This window comes from Canis lupus, chromosome 34 (genome assembly GCF_003254725.2).
Source record: "Canis lupus dingo isolate Sandy chromosome 34, ASM325472v2, whole genome shotgun sequence".
Lineage (NCBI taxonomy): Eukaryota > Metazoa > Chordata > Mammalia > Carnivora > Canidae > Canis > Canis lupus.
The window spans coordinates 11,310,488-11,327,165 of record NC_064276.1 but is presented as its reverse complement, the minus strand read 5'-3'; the positions used below and the strand labels follow the sequence as shown (position 1 = coordinate 11,327,165).

Here is a 16,678-nt window from a genome sequence, read left to right as displayed (position 1 = left end):
CCACCTGGGACTGGGGTCGGGGCTGCTCCTGGGCCCCATGTGCTGGGAGGGGGGACAGTGAGCTGAGCATCCAAGGGTCTAGGGAGGAGCAGTGTCCTGCAGAGCAGGGCAGGGCTATCAGAGCAGGGGTGGGGGGTCTGGCCTGGGAGCACCCTCGGGGGTGGGAGCTGGCCGACATGGCGTTTGCTCAGCGGGAGGGGCTGGCCAGCGCCTGCGGAGCAGCCTCTGAGGGTCTGCGGCGCCTCTGCAGATAAGGCATTAACAGTTGGGGCGGACTCGCCTCCAGATCTGCTGACGCCAGGTGCCTGGGGCAAGGTGCCAAAGGTTCCCTATAAAGTGCTGGGGCTCTGGGCCCGTGGTCACTCACCCTCTGGTTCCTGGCCTGCCTCTGCTGTGAGGGACCTGCCTGGCGACCACCATGGTGAGGCTCGTGCTGCCCAATCCCGGCCTGGAGGACCGGATCCCATCCCTGGACCAGCTAGAAAACATCGAGAAGGAAGAGGCCAGCTCCCGGCCCAAGTGGGACAACAAGGCTCAGTACATGCTCACCTGCGTGGGCTTCTGCGTGGGCCTGGGCAACGTGTGGCGCTTCCCCTACCTGTGCCAGAGCCATGGTGGAGGTAGGCTGCGGCGTGGAAGGCAGGCTGGGGCTTGGGTGCGCAAGACCCCCCCCCCCCAGGGCCCCATCACTCCTGGTGCACATGTTGGTGCCTTCCCTCGGAGCACCCCAAGCCTCCACGTCTGCACCGGGGGCAGGGCTGGATGTAGTTCAGGCCCCTACACGGCACTGCTCCTGCTTGTGGCGTGTGGGGACAGATGTGTGCTGCCCTGACACCCGCATCCAAGTGTCCAAGCGTTGGGGAGCCCGCTCGGGTGTGGGGGTCCGAGAAGAGCCGGCCACTCCTCTGGATGGAGCCGTGGCAGAGACCGTGAGCCCAGCCCTCCTCAGGTCCACCACGAGGCCCTCCCTGTGCTTCAGCCAGGTCCTAAGCCCAGAGGCGGGCACCGCATTCCTGTGTGGTCAGAGGAAGGGGCTGCATAGCAGCGGGCGACCCACAGAAGGGCGCCCTGGCCTCAGCCCACCCTGCCCCCTCCAGAGGCCTCCAAGGGCCTCACGCCCAACCCAAGGGTCTCCCCTCTTCCACAGGTCGAGCCCCCGTCCCCGTCTGCAGGTCCCCCAGTGCTGCTGGGTCTCTGCCCAGTGGCCTCGTCCCCCCACTCACCCTCCCAGTGCCCATGGGCTACGGGGATGGAGCCCCCCACGTGTCCCGGAGGGGAGGGGTGCGGCCACCTGGAGCAGGGTGGGCTCTGCAGAGGGGCAGGCACTCCAGGGATGTGAGTGACAAGGGCTCATTCTCCTTCTGAGTCCGAGGGACCTGCAGCCTCACCTGGGCTTCGTGGTATAAAAGTGTCCTCAAGGAAAAGCAGAAACGCTTGTTTCTGGGTCAAGTTGCCAGTCCTGAATTTCCCAGGGCTTGATCTCCCCAGTCTGGGAAGCAGGGCCTTGCAAGCCCCTGGTCCCACCTGCGTTCCTGGAAGCTGGGGGGCGTGGGGTGGAGGAGGGTCTCCAGCACTGGAGCCCCTGATGTCCATGAGTCTGCCCTCAGCCGCCCCTTCCTTCTGTAGTCCTAGGGGAGGGTCCCAGCCTCTCCCTGCCCCCTCTACCCCTGCTCAGTTCCAACTGGGAGCTCTGCCCAGGGCAGACATGCTCTCTACCCCAGGGGTGGGCAAAGCCTGCTGGCTGGGCTAGGGGCCAGCTGCACCCCTGCGTTGGCATCCTGGTGCTCTGCATGGCCCCAGGGGCCACTAGGGATGGACCCACTTGGTGGGTGGAGAGCAGATGCTGGTCCCCTGAGCGGAGGGCAAGAGGCACCAGTGGAGCCCCCAGGATTGCCCAGGACCATGCTGAGAGGGACTTTAAAGTCTTCAGTGCTACTGACCAGGGCAGTTGGCCAGGTAAACCCTAGACCAGAGGCCATGGGGCCCCTCACAGAACTCACCGTGAGGAATGGGGGCTTTCAGGTGCAGCCACACTCGCTACGAATCCAAGGAGGCAGTGGGGGAACCTTGCCCCCAGACACTGTGGACTGATGGGACTGTCCTCGAGAGGACAGCTGCGTCTCTGCCGGGAGGCTCCACCCTGTCAGCAGAGCCTGAGAGTTCCTGGGAGGAATGGGAGGGGAGGGGAGGGGATGGCAGTGGGAATAGGGTGGGAATAGGGAAGGGACGCAGGAGGTCCTTCTGATTTGGAAGGAAACCTAGGGTGTGGTCCTAGGCAGGGGATGATGGGCGGGGACAGGTGAACCAGAGGACCCCAAGCTGGCGTTAGGATTTGCCCCATCCCTTCTCCCAAACTCCCACCACCTGGCCACAGGCTTTCTGGGCGCATCTCCCGGCCACTTCGCTTTGGGAGGTTCTTCCCTGTGAGCTCAGATAACATTGTCCTTCCATGCCTTGGCCATGGTGGCTCCGCACTGGCTCCCTGGGGCCGTGTCTGGGTCCCCACCCCCTTGCAGAGGGCAGGCTCCGGGTGGCCGGCCTGCCACAGATCTACACACTTGCAGCCTTAAGTATGACAGCCAATGGGCAATGAGCTCCAGGCACACACCCCCCGCCCCTGAGGCCCCATCCTTGCTGCTGCACAGGCCTGTGTGTGGGATCCCTGTCTCCCCTGCTGACGGGTGTGCCTGTGGGCTGGGTATGCCCCAGGGTTGGGGAAGAGGTGGCAAGGGTCATGTGGGCAGAGCCTTCCAGGCCTCAAAGGGGCCTGGGTGTGGGTCGAGGGTGCAGGCCCCTGACAAGGAGGGCCCTCAGGAACGTGGGTCCCAGGTGGCTCCACTCCTGGGGTCATGACCTCCAGACCCCGGACAAGCCGTCCCTGCCCCTGGGTGTCTCCTCTGGCCACCCCTGCCGGCACGGTGGGGCCCTCCGTGTGCGGACTGGGACCCCTCAGACCAGAGAAGCAGCTTGAAGGGAGGACAGCGGGTGGCCCAGGCCCAGCGGGGGCAGTTTGTCCATATACAAGATGGCTCTGCAGCATCTGGGCGACTTCTCCTTGGCGTGGGAGTCTCACCACTGTCCTGTCTGGTCTGGACGGCAGGCAGGAGGTGGGAAGGCCCTGGGCTGGGGGGTGGGCAGTCGTCCTCACCTGCTTTTAGGGAACTGAGGAAAGGGGCTGTGGAGGGACCAGGCCCAGCAGCGGGCATCTGGGGAAGGTGGCATGTGCCCCGGGAGGCCGGCCCCACAGCACGTGTGCTCCTTGTCCCACACGCAAGCCCAGGGACCAGTTCCAGATCCAGCAACCCAAAACCCAACCCGCCCGCGCAGCCCACCGAGGCTTTGTGATACGCCCGCCCCCTATTAACACAGTTAGGGCTCCCGGGAGTCTGCGGAGCCTCGCGGATACTTGTCTGGCCGGGAACCCGCTTTGCGGGCAGAAGGCCTGTGCACCCTGCCCTGCTTCCCAGCTCCTCAGAGAGAACGGGACCGTCGCGGGCCTCCGGGCCTGTGTCCCGCGGGCGCCGTCCTCCCCTCCCGCCCCCCTTCTGCCTGGGTGTGCACCGGTGCCGGCGCCTGGGCAGTCGCGGGAGGCCCGTCTCCTGGGACCTTTGGAACCACATCCAGGCGCCACGGTACCTGCTGGCCACGCTCCTTCCTCCTTCCCCGCTTCCTGTACCTCTACCCGTGGGAGGGAGTCTCCGGGTTTTAGAAAGAAAGTCGGGCGTTCCTGGGCCTTGATCTGCAAAGAGCACTTGGTGTTGCTTGAGAACACGCTCCTCCCTGGGAAGGACAAGGGGCCGAGGTCCCGTTGGCTTGGGTGGACCCACCCGCCCCCACGGCTGGGACTCACTCTGGGGGTTGTCCTGGTTCCTGTGAGGCCCTCATGGCACCGCTGCTCCCTGAGGCCGAGCCTGACGCACAGGGACCCGCTGGCCTGGTGGCGCGGAGGAGCTCATGTGAGCCAGGGTGCCAGGAGCACAGGCAGTGCAGACGCTTCCCCAAAGAGGGGCTGCCCAGGTGGGGTTTCAGAGCATGAAGAGGAGTCTCCTGCTGGAGACGGAGCCTGGTATCACGAGGAAAGGGGATGCAATTGAAGGATGTTTGCAAAGTCTGTGCCAGAATGGACTTGTTTTCTTGGTGGTTTTGCTCAAAAGTTTTCAAATCCAGCCCTGAAGGAGATTAGGGAGGCAAGTCTTTTCTCACTTCCACATTCCTCGCTGACACGGTGACTCAGTGAGCAGGTGCCGGTGGGATGGAGGGGCCCGGGCTGCACCCCCACCCCCAGAGACTCTGGCTGGTGGCTCTTTCTTCCCTGGTACCCGAGCTTGCTCTCCTGTCACGGTCACTCCAGCTTCACACCCCCTCACACCACACCCTGTGCATTCCTGAACACTGACCCCAGCCTCCAGAGCCTATCCCTGGAAAACCCCACAGACAGAGAGGCAGGAGGACACATGGAGGGACGGAAAAGAGAGGGCTTTTGTTCTCATGCTCACACACACACACACATAGTCACACACCCAGGGATGCTCGCACAGACATACCCGTACAGGCACACGTACCCATGCACATGTACACACGGACACTCAGACCCCTGTGCCTGGACACATGCACACACCTGCACCTGCAGCGCCCCCTCCTGATCCCCACCCCGACCTCTAGACCAGGGTCTGAGCCCCCCTGATCCGAAGAGCGGCACACACGGACATGATGGTCGCCCGTGGAGGTGTGGGCGTGGGAGGGACGGGGTGGAAGTGAAGGAGGAGGAGACGGTGTGGCTCCGGGCCAGGGGCTGGGAGAACAGGGGGAGAAAGGGCCCAGGGGCAGGGAATGGGGTTCAGAGTGGGCTGGGCTGGGCTGTGTGGCCCTTGTGGGCAGACCCCTGGCCCAGCAGGGTGAGGAGCAGTGGGCAGAAGGGCAGGTACTGGCACCCCGCAGGCTCACCGCTGGCCCTCACCCCCATCAGCAGGGCCCGAGGAGCACCCGGCGAGAAAGCATCCCAGGTCAGTGGTCTCGGCCCACGGGGGTCCAGGGAGCCAGCGCCCACGGCCAGCACATGGGCACCCAGATCCACCCGTCGGTCCTGAGGCAGTAAGCGTGTCAGGTCTCGGCAGCAGGGCTGCATCCTGGCCCCGCGCTCCCAGCCTCCTGGAACCTCTGCGGGGTCACGCTCGGCACTGTGCTGCACGGCCGCGCCCGGAGAGCCTCCTTGGTTTCCTGGTGGCCCTGAAGCCAGGAGGGCCCGTGATACCACCAGGGTCCTGGTGACCCCGCGCTGATGGTGAAGCCTGTCCCACGGCCCCGGGGGCGGTCCCCACATCCTGTCGTGTGCTCACGGCCCCTGGCCAGGGCCATGAGAGGTCCTTCTCAGTGCGTCCTAGCTGGCTTCCCAAGGCTCAGGTGGACAGACCCTGGTGCACGACCTGGACGGCCTCTGGACCCCGGGCTCCCGTGACCCCTCCCCTATGACCCTTCCAGACCTCCGAATGGAGGCCGTCCTGCCCCCTGTACTCCGCCCGGCACAGGGACACCTCCGCTAATTCCCAAGAGCTGCTGTGCACGACACACGGATGCCACCGTTGGGGCTCGGTGCAGGGCAGCTCCATGTGAAATGGTGCCTGTAGCCATCAGGGCGCTGGCCTCCTCCGTGGTGAGGTCAGCACAGCTGGTGCCACCTTTCTGCGAGTGTTTCGACAAACACCTGTGTCCCCAGAGGTGGCTTTTGCCCTCCCGGGTGCTGTCCCCTGTCCACACAACTGCCATCTTCCCACGCAGGGGCCTTTATGATTCCGTTCCTCATCCTGCTGGTCGTGGAGGGCATCCCCCTGCTGCACCTGGAGTTCGCCATCGGGCAGAGGCTGCGGAAGGGGAGCGTGGGCGTCTGGAGCTCCATCCACCCGGCCCTGAAGGGTGTAGGTGCGTGTCCTAACCTGGCGGGAGCCTGGGTTGCCAGGGTTGCCAGGGCAGCCAGCAAGCGCCCCCTCCTTCCTTCTCTGTTCTCTCTGCCTGAGTTCAGCCAGGGGTGGGGCCCAGGGCTCTACCCCCCAGGCCTGTGCGAGCCCTTTCTTAGGATCTCAGGGACCATAGGCCGCTGGTCCAGGCCCGGTCACTGCCAGCCACCAGGGACCTGCAGGGCAGCAGAGGTGGTCCTGAGTCCCAGGTGCCCGGTGGATGGGAGGGCATAGACACACGGGGAGAGCAGGACCCCTGCTCCAGACAGACCAGGAGGGGCACTGACCACTGAGGTTCCTTCCCAGTGTTGATCCCTCCCCCGCACTGACCCCCTCACCCCAGAGCTGACCCTTCCCCCGCACTGACCCCCTCACCCCAGAGCTGACCCCTCGCCTCAGCAGTGTCCCCCAGTCCTGAGCAGTGACGGTCTGGCTCCCCCAGGCATCGCCTCCATGTTTGTGTCCTTCATGGTGGGCCTCTACTACAACACCATCATCGCCTGGGTCATGTGGTATTTCTTCAACTCCTTTGAGGACCCTCTGCCCTGGAGTGAGTGCCCGCTCAATGCCAACCGGACAGGTGAGGCCTTGGCGCGGCCGGGGGCCGGGGGGGCTAGGGATCCACACGGGCTGTGCGGGCTGACTGTCCACAAATAGCTGCCCTCTGATTTTCCAAATTCCGGATGACGGTAGCTCGGGTTTGGAGAAAACAGCACAGATGAGACAACAGGGCATTAAAAGCAGTCACAGTGAGGGCGGAAAGCCCTTAGAGATGCTGGCTTCCCTCCCAGGACGGTGGCCGCCCGGTGCTACTGACGGCCGGAGAGGGAGGGGAAGGGGAGGGGGCCCCACCCGCTGGGCCTCCAGGTCCTGTGCAGGGCTTCTGGGGAGCTGCTCCTGACCCTCTGGGGCAGCATCCTGCTCCCCGCGCACCCCCTGCCTTCCTCACCCTCTGCTTGGCTGGGCATCAGGGAGTGGATGTGGTGTCGGTGACGGTCCAACAGCAGAGTGGCCAGTGTGGTTTGCTGCAGGATCCCCCCAGAGGTGCCGGCGTCAGGGCCGGCCACATGGGCCCCTCGAGGTCAGCAGGGGACAGAGCCCTCTGCCCTTGGGGACCATTCGGGGCACCACCCCCTCTCTGAGGACGGCATGGGGGCCTGTCAGGACTAGACTGCTTCCCCTTGGCAGGGTGTCAGGCTGCCTGGAAGGGCTCCCAGGGCCCCAGGGCCCACATGAGGAGGACACGGGAGGTTGAACACCATTCCTGGGGGTGGGAGTGGGCCCCCGCTAAGTCTGGGGTCCCTTGTGAGAACTGTGGCAGGGGCAAGAGGAAGAAGGCAGGCAGTCGAGGCCTGGGGTGCATGCCCCACCTGTACACAGTGTGTGGGTATGCATGTGCACTTGAGTCATGTTTGTGTGCAGGTACACTCATATTCATGTGCATGTGCACCGTGTGTGGGCATGCTTATGTGCATGTGTGTGTGCACAGGTGCAGCTGTGCACGAGCATGTGTGTGCACACACATGTACGTGCACCACATCCCTGTTGTCGACGTGTCAAAAGCACAGCCCGTGTGTCCTGTGGCTTGGGCCCCGGGCTCTCGTTCCCCCACCTTGCTCACTGTGCGACCCAATCTGACGTGTGCGGATGCCCACCTGCAGGCTACGTGGACGAGTGTGCCCGCAGCTCCTCCGTGGACTACTTCTGGTACCGGGAGACCCTCAACATCTCAACCTCCATCAGCGACTCCGGCTCTATACAGTGGTGGATCCTGCTCTGTCTCACCTGTGCCTGGAGCGTCCTCTACGTGTGCACCATTCGCGGCATTGAGACCACCGGGAAGGTGCTGGCGGGGGTGGCAGTACCCGGGCCGCCGGGCCCTCAGCCAGCTGTGAGGGGCACGACCCCGCCTGCCCCTGGTCCCACACCCGCTGTGTCCACAGGCCGTGTACATCACCTCGACGCTGCCCTACATCGTCCTAACCATCTTCCTCATCCGGGGCCTGACGCTGAAGGGAGCCACCAATGGCATCGTGTTCCTCTTCACGCCCAACGTGAGTCTCCCGAGGTCGCCCCGGGGTGGGAGGGCACGGGGGAGGCCAGGTAGGGGACGGCCAGCCCTGGGCCCCTGGGAGTCTGCGCACCCGACCTGCTGGCTGGACTGTGGCCATGTGCACAGAGGGTGGCCAACACCAGGACATGCGTCAGCGGCCGTCACCAGGCTGTGTGTCCCCCCCCACCCCCCCCACCCCCGTCCTAGACAGCGCTGCTGAGGTCTCTGTCTGGCTGCAGGTCACGGAGTTGGCCAACCCGGTCACCTGGCTGGACGCAGGGGCCCAGGTCTTCTACTCCTTCTCACTGGCCTTCGGGGGCCTCATCTCCTTCTCCAGCTACAACTCCGTGCAGTGAGTGTGGCGCCACGTGCCTCAGCCTCCCTACCGCGAGGGGTGGATGGATGATGGGAAGGCACGAGGGGTGGATGGATGATGGGTGGCCCTGCTAATGGGCGCAAAGAGGTGGGGTGATGCTTCGGGGGGGCTTTCACGAGCCTCCCACCCCCAGGGAGACCCATTTACAACCTGGCCTGTCCCGGGCACCTCCACCCCAGCGAGAGTGAGCCCTGCTGCTCACCCCCCACCCCTCCCACCCCCCGTGGCACCCCGGCACCCAGGACCCCAGAAGTACCGGCCCTGTCGGCCCCCCCCAACCGACACCCACATGGAAGGGGCCAGGGCCTCCGCGCATAGAGTTGGCAGCATTTCATCTCCACAAGCGTTAAGGGGGTGCCTCCTCGTTTCCCACCCAATGCACCAGGACTGTGGTCCAGCAGAGAGACAAATGAGCCGTGTGAGCAGACGTGGAGGGTGCAGGGCCAGATGGGGGCTCATCCTCTGGCCGTGGTGCTGGGGGGAGCAGGGACGGGAGGCAGCCCAGGATGGACCTGGAGGCAGGTGCTTCCACCTGTGGCCACTGCCTGCTGAGTGCACGCCAGCTGGTGGTGCTGCTGCCTGCCCGGGGGGCTGGCGCCAGCTCTGGGCCCAGCCCACACCGCCGTCCCACGGGATCCCTCGCCCCCACCCTGCCGCAGCTTGTGACGGGCCGAGCAATATCTGGGTGTGGACGGGCCGCACCGCGTCCTTCCATGACAGACATGTGAGCTGTTTCCACATTCTGCGCACACGTCGCCATGAACATTAGTGTCCGAGCTCTGGTGCGGACCTGCCTTCCCTGCGCCCGGGTGACGGGGCAGGGCTGCTATGGGGTTAGGGGCTTGAGGAGGCACTTTCCACAGAAGCCACCCCATTTCATGTCCCCCCAGCCCTGCAGCAGGCCCATTCCCTCCACACCCCTGCCAACACCTGTTGTCCTCCCACTTTCTCATGCCAGCCACCGGAAGCATCAGGAAAGGGGATGTTGGCCTCAGCGGGCAGGGTGGCGGGGTGGGTGGAGGTGGAGGTCCAGGTGGAGATGGGGGGTCCTGACTTGGCCTGCCTCCTCGAAGCCTCACGCCCGGGGGAGCGGGGGCTGGACTCAGGGTCTCCAGGGCCAGCACAGCAGGGGCCTGGGGAAGTGATGGGAAGGGCGGAGCGGGGCGGGCCGTGGGCCTGCTGCATCCCCCATGGCTGTGACCTCCTGGCTGAGCCGCTGGAGCCCCGTGCCCGGCCTCGCAGGGGTGCCCCGTGCCTGGCCTCGCAGGGTGCTGACTTGGGCCCGGTGGGCGGCCCTGGCCAGCGGTGACTGGATGCCACTCTCGCGGCAGCAATAACTGTGAGATGGACTCGTTGATCGTGTCCATCATCAACGGCTTCACGTCAGTGTACGCGGCCACCGTGGTCTACTCCATCATCGGCTTCCGTGCCACCGAGCGCTTCGACGACTGCTTCAGCATGTAGGTGGCCTGCCTGCCTTGGGAGCTTGCATGTCACCTCCGGCGAGTCCACCAGGCCTGCAGCCAGCCCCCCTGTCTTCCCAGGAACATCCTGACGCTCATCAATGGGTTTGACCTGCCTGAGGGCAACGTGACACAGGAGAACTTCGCAGAGGTGCAGCGTTGGTACAACAACACCTACCCCGAGGCCTTTGCAAAGCTGAGCTTCCAGACCTGCGACATTAACACGTTCCTCTCAGAGGTCGGTCCTTTGGGTGGCGCTCTTGTGATTCAGGAGTAGGCGGGGGGAGGGGTGAAGGACTCCACTGGGTGGGCCCCAAGCTTCCCTGCAAGCTGAGTTCTGATGGGCCTGGCCCCTCTGTGCCCACTGGGGGTTCCAGGCGCTGCAGAGCCTCGTGTCAAACGCATGCAAACGCCCCCACGTCCATGTTTGCTGTAACTCCCCCAAGTCATCAGAGCCATGCCCTCAACCTCGTGTCGCCATGCTGGCACGCATTATGTCAGGCTGGCAGACATTTCTCAGCTGCCATGGTGCAGGTCACCATGTAGCTGCAAATCGTCCTCTGTTGCACGGACATTTCTGAATGCCAAGTGTCACGATCAGAGATGTTGCCTCCTGTTAAGATTTACGGCCGACATCTACTAATGTTCATCTTGCACTTTTCTTATTTGGAGCCATGCAATATTTGGAGAGGACAAGTTGCACGTTTTCAGGGCCGGGCACGGTGGCCCAAGGACATGTGGTACCTGGCCCCGCAGGAGTGAGGTGTGCAGAGAGCGAGCCCCGCCAACAGAGCAGGGGCACCAGAGGGTCCCCTTGCCCAGTCTGTCCCCCATGGTGCAGCGCAGGACAAGGGGCAGGGTGGCCCCAGAATTCCTGCTCTTCTGGAAGCGAGCTAACGGAGGGTCAGGCACGCAGGGCATGTCCCAGGCCACCAGGCAGGCGCTTCTGCCACCAGCAAATGGAGAGTTTGTGTCCCTGGGTTGGCCGGCCCCGCCTGGTCACCACAAGGTGCCCCTCTCGCTCCTCCTCCGTCCACGTGGGCATGTGCAGCTCCTCTGTGTGGACGCGCCGATGCACTGCTGCCGTTCACGACAGCCTCCTCTTAAATTCCTTGCTCTCTCACTGCCCCCCCGGGAGGCGTTTGTGTGCAGAAGGCAGAGCCCATCTCCCCGCAAACTCCTGTAAATGCTGTGACGTTGCTTTGGGATCCCTGACTTCTGAGGGGGTCCCCGGGACTGGGGCTGATGCCCCACAGGGAGCGCTGGGCCTGGGCGCCCTGACTTAGCCCCTCAGCCCAGTGGCGGGAACAGTGGAAGGGAGGGGCTACAGCCGAGGCCCCGCCGACCCTGCCCACCTGGTGCCTCTGTAGCTGCCAGCCCGTGGGAGCACACATCCCCCCGCGGCCGCTCTGGCGGGCCCACTGGGCTCAGGTCCGGGGCCTCCACTCCGGGCACTGGCTCAGGCCTCGCTGGGGTCACCCTGAGCTCCGAGCCCAGCCGTCAGCGAGCAGACGATGTCCCTGTCTGTTGCATGTCTGTCTGGGCAGCTTGGGGCTCCGACTGCCCCCCAACAGTGAGATCCACTTCCTGGCTGTCAAACCAGTTCAGCTTTTAAAAATACAGTCGAGCCTAACAGAGAATTCTGGTTATTTCCTCAAATGGCTCAGCTCGGCGCTGTCCTTGCAGGGTCGGGGTTCGGCGGGGGAGGGGGTGGCGCCCAGTGAGGGGTGGGGAAGGAGCGGGCCCTCGGGGACGTGTGCCCTTGTGACGCACCTGCCTGCAACCCTGCAGGGTGTGGAGGGCACGGGGCTGGCCTTCATCGTCTTCACAGAGGCCATCACCAGGATGCCCGTGTCGCCGCTGTGGTCCGTTCTCTTCTTCATCATGCTCTTCTGCCTCGGCCTGTCGTCAATGTTTGGGAACATGGAGGGCGTGGTCGTGCCCCTGCAGGACCTCAAGATCATCCCTAAAAAGTGGCCCAAAGAGCTGCTCACAGGTGTGTGGGGCCAGGGCCGCGAGGACCGCCTCCGGGTGTGGCTACGGTGGGGACGCAGGGCCTGGCTGGGCAGCGGCCGTGTTCTCTGACCCGCAGGCCTCATCTGCCTGGGGACCTACCTGATCGCCTTCATCTTCACGCTGAACTCTGGCCAGTACTGGCTGTCCCTGCTGGACAGCTACGCCGGCTCCATCCCCCTGCTCATCATCGCCTTCTGCGAGATGTTTGCGGTCGTCTACGTGTACGGCATTGACAGGTAGGAGGGAGGCCACGGTGGCAGGAGGCTCCCGCCAGGGTGAGTGGGGCCGCACCTGGGGCAGGGTGAGGCGGGTGCACCGTGGTGCAGGGCTGAACGGGGCTGAGGGCGGAGCAGACGCGCCGCGGACCGATGCCCACCAGATGCCAGAGCAATCCACACGGCGCTCCCCCCAGCTTCCAGAAGCTTCCAGACCCTGCAGAGATGAGCACTTGCGGGCTGTGCAATCTGGGGGTGGGAGGAGAGGAAACAGCAACCACAAAGGAAAACACAGACCCTTGGGTCTGACCACGTGATTTAAAACATTCATAACCCAAGTGTCAGAAGCAAAGCTGCGCCATGTGGACGTGAAACCTGGCCCCTGGGCTCTCGCTGGGAGCTGGGCTGGGCTCCCAGGGCCTCAGACACCTCCTGCCTGCGTCTGTCACCGTGAAACACGCACCAGCCCTTGGAGGAGCGCTGACTTGGGATGCCTCCTCCGGACCCGCAAGAGCTCCCTGCATGAGTGCAGGTCTCTGCAGCACACTGCAAGCTGGGGGCGGTGCGAGCAAGGAGCCCTTGCAAACCAGCTGTCGCCACGCCAGCTACATGGAGAAAGACAGTTGCTGTACACCAAGCCACCAGTTCTGATGCGGGCCTGTGACTGTCCCAATGAGGGCTCGGCCATCTGTGACCACCCCGGGACAGTTTGAAGCCAGACGCTGGTGGGGATATCATGCCACGTGCTACAGGGAGGACAAGTCCTGGGCATAGGGCACACCACGGCCTTCTCTGGCCCTGCTGGGTCCAGCCTGCGGACAAGGCCTGGGTGTCAGTACCTTCCCACAAGTGTCCTCTGGGTTCTCTGTGGTCCTGGGCAGCTCATGGCCATGGTCTGCATGCTCCATGCCAACTTCTACAGACAGGGGACTGTGGTGCAGGAGACAGTCCGGCCCGGATGGGCAGGAGATGATGGAGCTGTCCAGGTCGGGGCCCTCCGTCCCCAGGAGCACTGACCCCAGCTCTGCGTGATGCCCACCCAGAACCCCATGTGGCGAGTTTATGGGCTGGAGCCCTGGGCAGTGGCCCCTCAGGGCAGCAGAGGGCCCGCAGGCCCCCAGAGGTGGCTGCTGGTGCACCAACGGGGTTCTTGTAGAGGCTGTGGCACTGCAGATGGTGTGTCTGGGCTGGACAGGCCGGACACCCTGCCTCGATGGGACCACAGGCCTGTCGCTGTCCCCCGGTGATGGCTTCCTTCCTGCTGTGTCCAGGTTCAACAGAGACATCGAGTTTATGATTGGCCACAAGCCCAACATCTTCTGGCAAGTCATGTGGAGAGTGGTCAGCCCGCTGCTCATGCTGGTCATCTTCCTGTTCTTCTTCGTGGTCAAGGTCAAAGAGGAGCTGATATACAGCGTCTGGGACCCCTCCTATGTGAGTTGTGGGGCTGTGGGCTGGGGGGATGGGCTGTGGGGGAGGGGCTGCAAGGAAGGGGCAGCGGGGGTCCTGTGCCCTGGGGGGCCAAGAGGTGACCCATGGGGGAGGGGCGTCTGCCCCAGGGAGACCCTGCTGGCTGGACACACGGCCTCCCACCACTGCCCTCTCCCCAGGAGGAATTTCCCAAATCCCAGAAGGTCCCGTACCCGGGCTGGGTATACGCCGTGGTGGTCATCGTGGCTGGGGTGCCCTGCCTGGTCATCCCCGGCTTTGCCATCTACAAGCTCATCAGGAACCGCTGCCAGGGGTCAGGGGACCAACAGGGACTGGTCAGCGGGCCGTCCACGACCTCCATCAACGGGGACCTGAAGTACTGAGCGGCCGGCCCAGCAGGTGCAGCTGTTGGTGTCGGGGAGGGTCTGTGAGGGTGTGTGCACATGTGCACACGGGTGTATATATTGTGAAAGTGCATGCATACATGTGTGTCTATATATGTGTGGGTGTGTATGCATGTGTGTGTACATGTATGCATATATATGTGTGCATGTGGGTGGATTTATGTGCAAACATGTGAGCACATACGTGTGTGCATTGCACAAGTGTGTGTGTCATGTCTCAGTATGTGTGTATACATGTGCACGAGTACATGGTGGGCATGGCTATGATATGTGTGTGTATTGTATACATGTGCTGGGCATGTGTGTGCATACATGTGTGTATATGTGCATACACAGCCATGCGTCCATGTGTGCACACCTGTACATGTGCACACATGCCTGCCACACAGGGCCTGGTGCCCGCTCACTGGCCCTGGTCACGAATGTGGTGGGGCAGGTGCTGCCATCCAGGGCCAACCCTGCTTGGGTCCTGCGCACCCACACACGCTCCAAGCACGCGCTCGAGGCTGCAGTGCCTGGGGAGGCCGCGCCCTAGGTGCTCGCCCCATGGGAGACGGGAGCCTGATGCTCCATCGGCCCCTCAGAACCAGGCTCCTTGCCCTTCCCCTCCCCCTTGCTATGGACCCTTGACCAGGTAGCTCACGGGAAGGCGGGGCACGGGCACCCCACCATGAGGACCGCTCTTCTCAAGCCCCAGGGCTGTGAGTTCCGGTACAGTTGGCGGGGTCCCTCCGGGGTCCATCCGCCTGCCCGTCGGGGAAGGGCTCCGGGCCTTGGCAGGACGCTGGCTCAGTGAGGCCGGCCGGTTAATCATTGCACCCAGCCGCGCACATAGGGGAACACTCAGACCCAGGTTTTCTCACCAGGGCATTCACTGCATGAATTTTTAGCCAAGTGCTGGAAAAGATGGGTTATAGGGTAACTCGGCCACAGCCACCACGGAGGACAGGCCACGTGTCCCCAGCACATCAGGGCCAGGGAAGCCCATCAGCTCGGCGCCCCTCAGTGAAGGCTGGCACCTGCTCTTCCCTCCCCATCATGGGAAGGCCTGTTTTCTGGGATTTGACAGCTGATCTCAGCCAAAGTCACTTGGCACATGGGGTGGTTTTTTTAATGACCTCACCTTCACTCTCCATGGAAAAATCTGGAAGTTTAAGTTAAGCTGGACTTTCTGAGAATCCCCTCGGCAGGGGTGAGGACCTGAGTGGAGGGTGGGTCTTGGAGCAATGTCCCCCCTACTTGGATGCCTGGCTTCCTGTCCCCATCCCACTGCCTTCCATCCTGCGGTGACGTGATCTGCAGAGACCTCAGGGAGCTCCCAGCACCCCACAGGGCCATGATGGCGTGTGCCTGCCCGGGAGCCCCCATCTGCATCACTACAGCCTCTGCCCTCCTCTCCCCAAAGCACCCCCACAGACAGAACAGGACTGGCACCCTGTGGACACGTTGCCCTCCCAGTCACGTGTAGAGGAGCCTGAGGTGTGTGGCCCGGGGGCTCAGTCAGTCCCTCTGTCCCCCCATGAGCACCTGTTTCACAAGCCTGCTGTATTTGTGGGTGTAATGTGTACTTGTCTAAATAAATCACTGTTTCATAGGCTTGGCCTAAATGTTGTCTAAATGCAGAAGGACGCGTGAACAGCAGGGCCCTGGTGGCTCAGGGCAGTGTGGGACTGTTGCTCTGGTCGGGGGGAGGGGGGTTCCCTCTGCAGAAGTCGTGACATGAGGTTGCCATGTCCAAGGAGCTCTGGGCGTGGCCTGAGGCCCCACGACAAGCAGGTGGTGGGTGGGCCTTGGACTTGGGCTGTGTGCCCTGGTGAGGTCAGGTCTGCTGGTCTGGGGGCTGCACCCCTGCCCTCCGTTTGTCACATTCCTGTCTCACCCAAGAAAGAATCACTGGAGGTGTGTCCACCAGGGCCCCCGTGTCTGGGACCCATGTGTTTGGGCCCGTGTAAGACCCCATCCCGGGAAGTCGGAATTTCACTCCGGGGCCCCAGGCTGTCCTGGAAGCATCCCCTGGGCGTCAATGGGTACAGGAGGCCCTCTGGGTGGCCCAAGCTGAGTCCACTCATCAGTCCATCACGCTCCAACCCACCGAAGGAGGACCCCATGCGGAGGGGACATGCACACATCCCCTGCCCTGGCTGAGTCCAACCCTCCCCTGTGGCCAAGGGTCTCTTGCTGTCCACCTGCTGCCAGAGGGTGCCAGTGGGTACTGGGAGGAAAAGAAGAAGCCCTTCCCACCCCTGCCCCTGCCCCTGCCTCCTGCCCCACCAGGAGCCCCTCTGGAACACAGGCCCCCACCCTACTCCCTTAGCTGTGTCCCTGCAGGTAATGGGTGTTGGCGGGGGCCTGGGCTGGGTGTGGCCACCACGGGGGCCTGGGGATGCAGGACTGAGCAGCTCCTGCAGTGTGCATGGACATCCCCAGAAGAGGGACATATGCCACCAGCCAGAAGGTTTACACTCAACGTCTGAGAAACAAATGTCGCTTAGAAATGAAGACAGCGCATCACACCACACAGACCCCTCCCTGGATACTCATCCCACGTGAGCACGAGGACACGGCCTTGCCGCTCTTGTGTGCGTGGTGACACACAGCGCGCCTGCACAGCTGGGGCTCGGCACCCCGGACAGGTCCCTGGAGGACGCCAAGAGAAGCAGGCCCACCCAAGGTCACACACTGGGGACTCTGCTTCTCTCACATTCCAGACATGACGAAACGGCAGCAACGGAAACTGATGGCAGGCGGGCAGGGGTGCAGGAGGGGTGG

At 63.6% G+C, this 16,678-nt stretch overlaps 1 protein-coding gene across 1 annotated transcript; it reads left to right on the top strand.

The window, feature by feature from the left end:
* The first annotated feature begins 340 nt into the window (after positions 1-340).
* SLC6A19 (solute carrier family 6 member 19) lies at positions 341-15,504 on the top strand. Its single transcript, XM_025451353.3, has 12 exons — positions 341-620; positions 5,776-5,916; positions 6,394-6,531; positions 7,613-7,794; positions 7,895-8,005; positions 8,244-8,356; positions 9,712-9,840; positions 9,925-10,081; positions 11,635-11,839; positions 11,936-12,095; positions 13,346-13,508; positions 13,685-15,504. The coding sequence occupies exons 1-12, from the start codon at positions 419-421 to the stop codon at positions 13,886-13,888; spliced, it is 1,905 nt and encodes a 634-aa protein (XP_025307138.1). The 5' UTR covers positions 341-418; the 3' UTR covers positions 13,889-15,504.
* The last annotated feature ends 1,174 nt before the right edge of the window (positions 15,505-16,678 follow it).

Excerpts from the sequence above, each read along its gene's own strand:
- SLC6A19 (XM_025451353.3), top strand. The coding sequence starts at position 419 with ATGGTGAGGCTCGTGCTGCCCAATCCCGGCCTGGAGGACCGGATCCCA. Across the intron at positions 8,006-8,243 it reads TGTTCCTCTTCACGCCCAAC|GTCACGGAGTTGGCCAACCC; the intron begins GTGAGTCTCCCG and ends GTCTGGCTGCAG. Across the intron at positions 13,509-13,684 it reads GCGTCTGGGACCCCTCCTAT|GAGGAATTTCCCAAATCCCA; the intron begins GTGAGTTGTGGG and ends CCCTCTCCCCAG.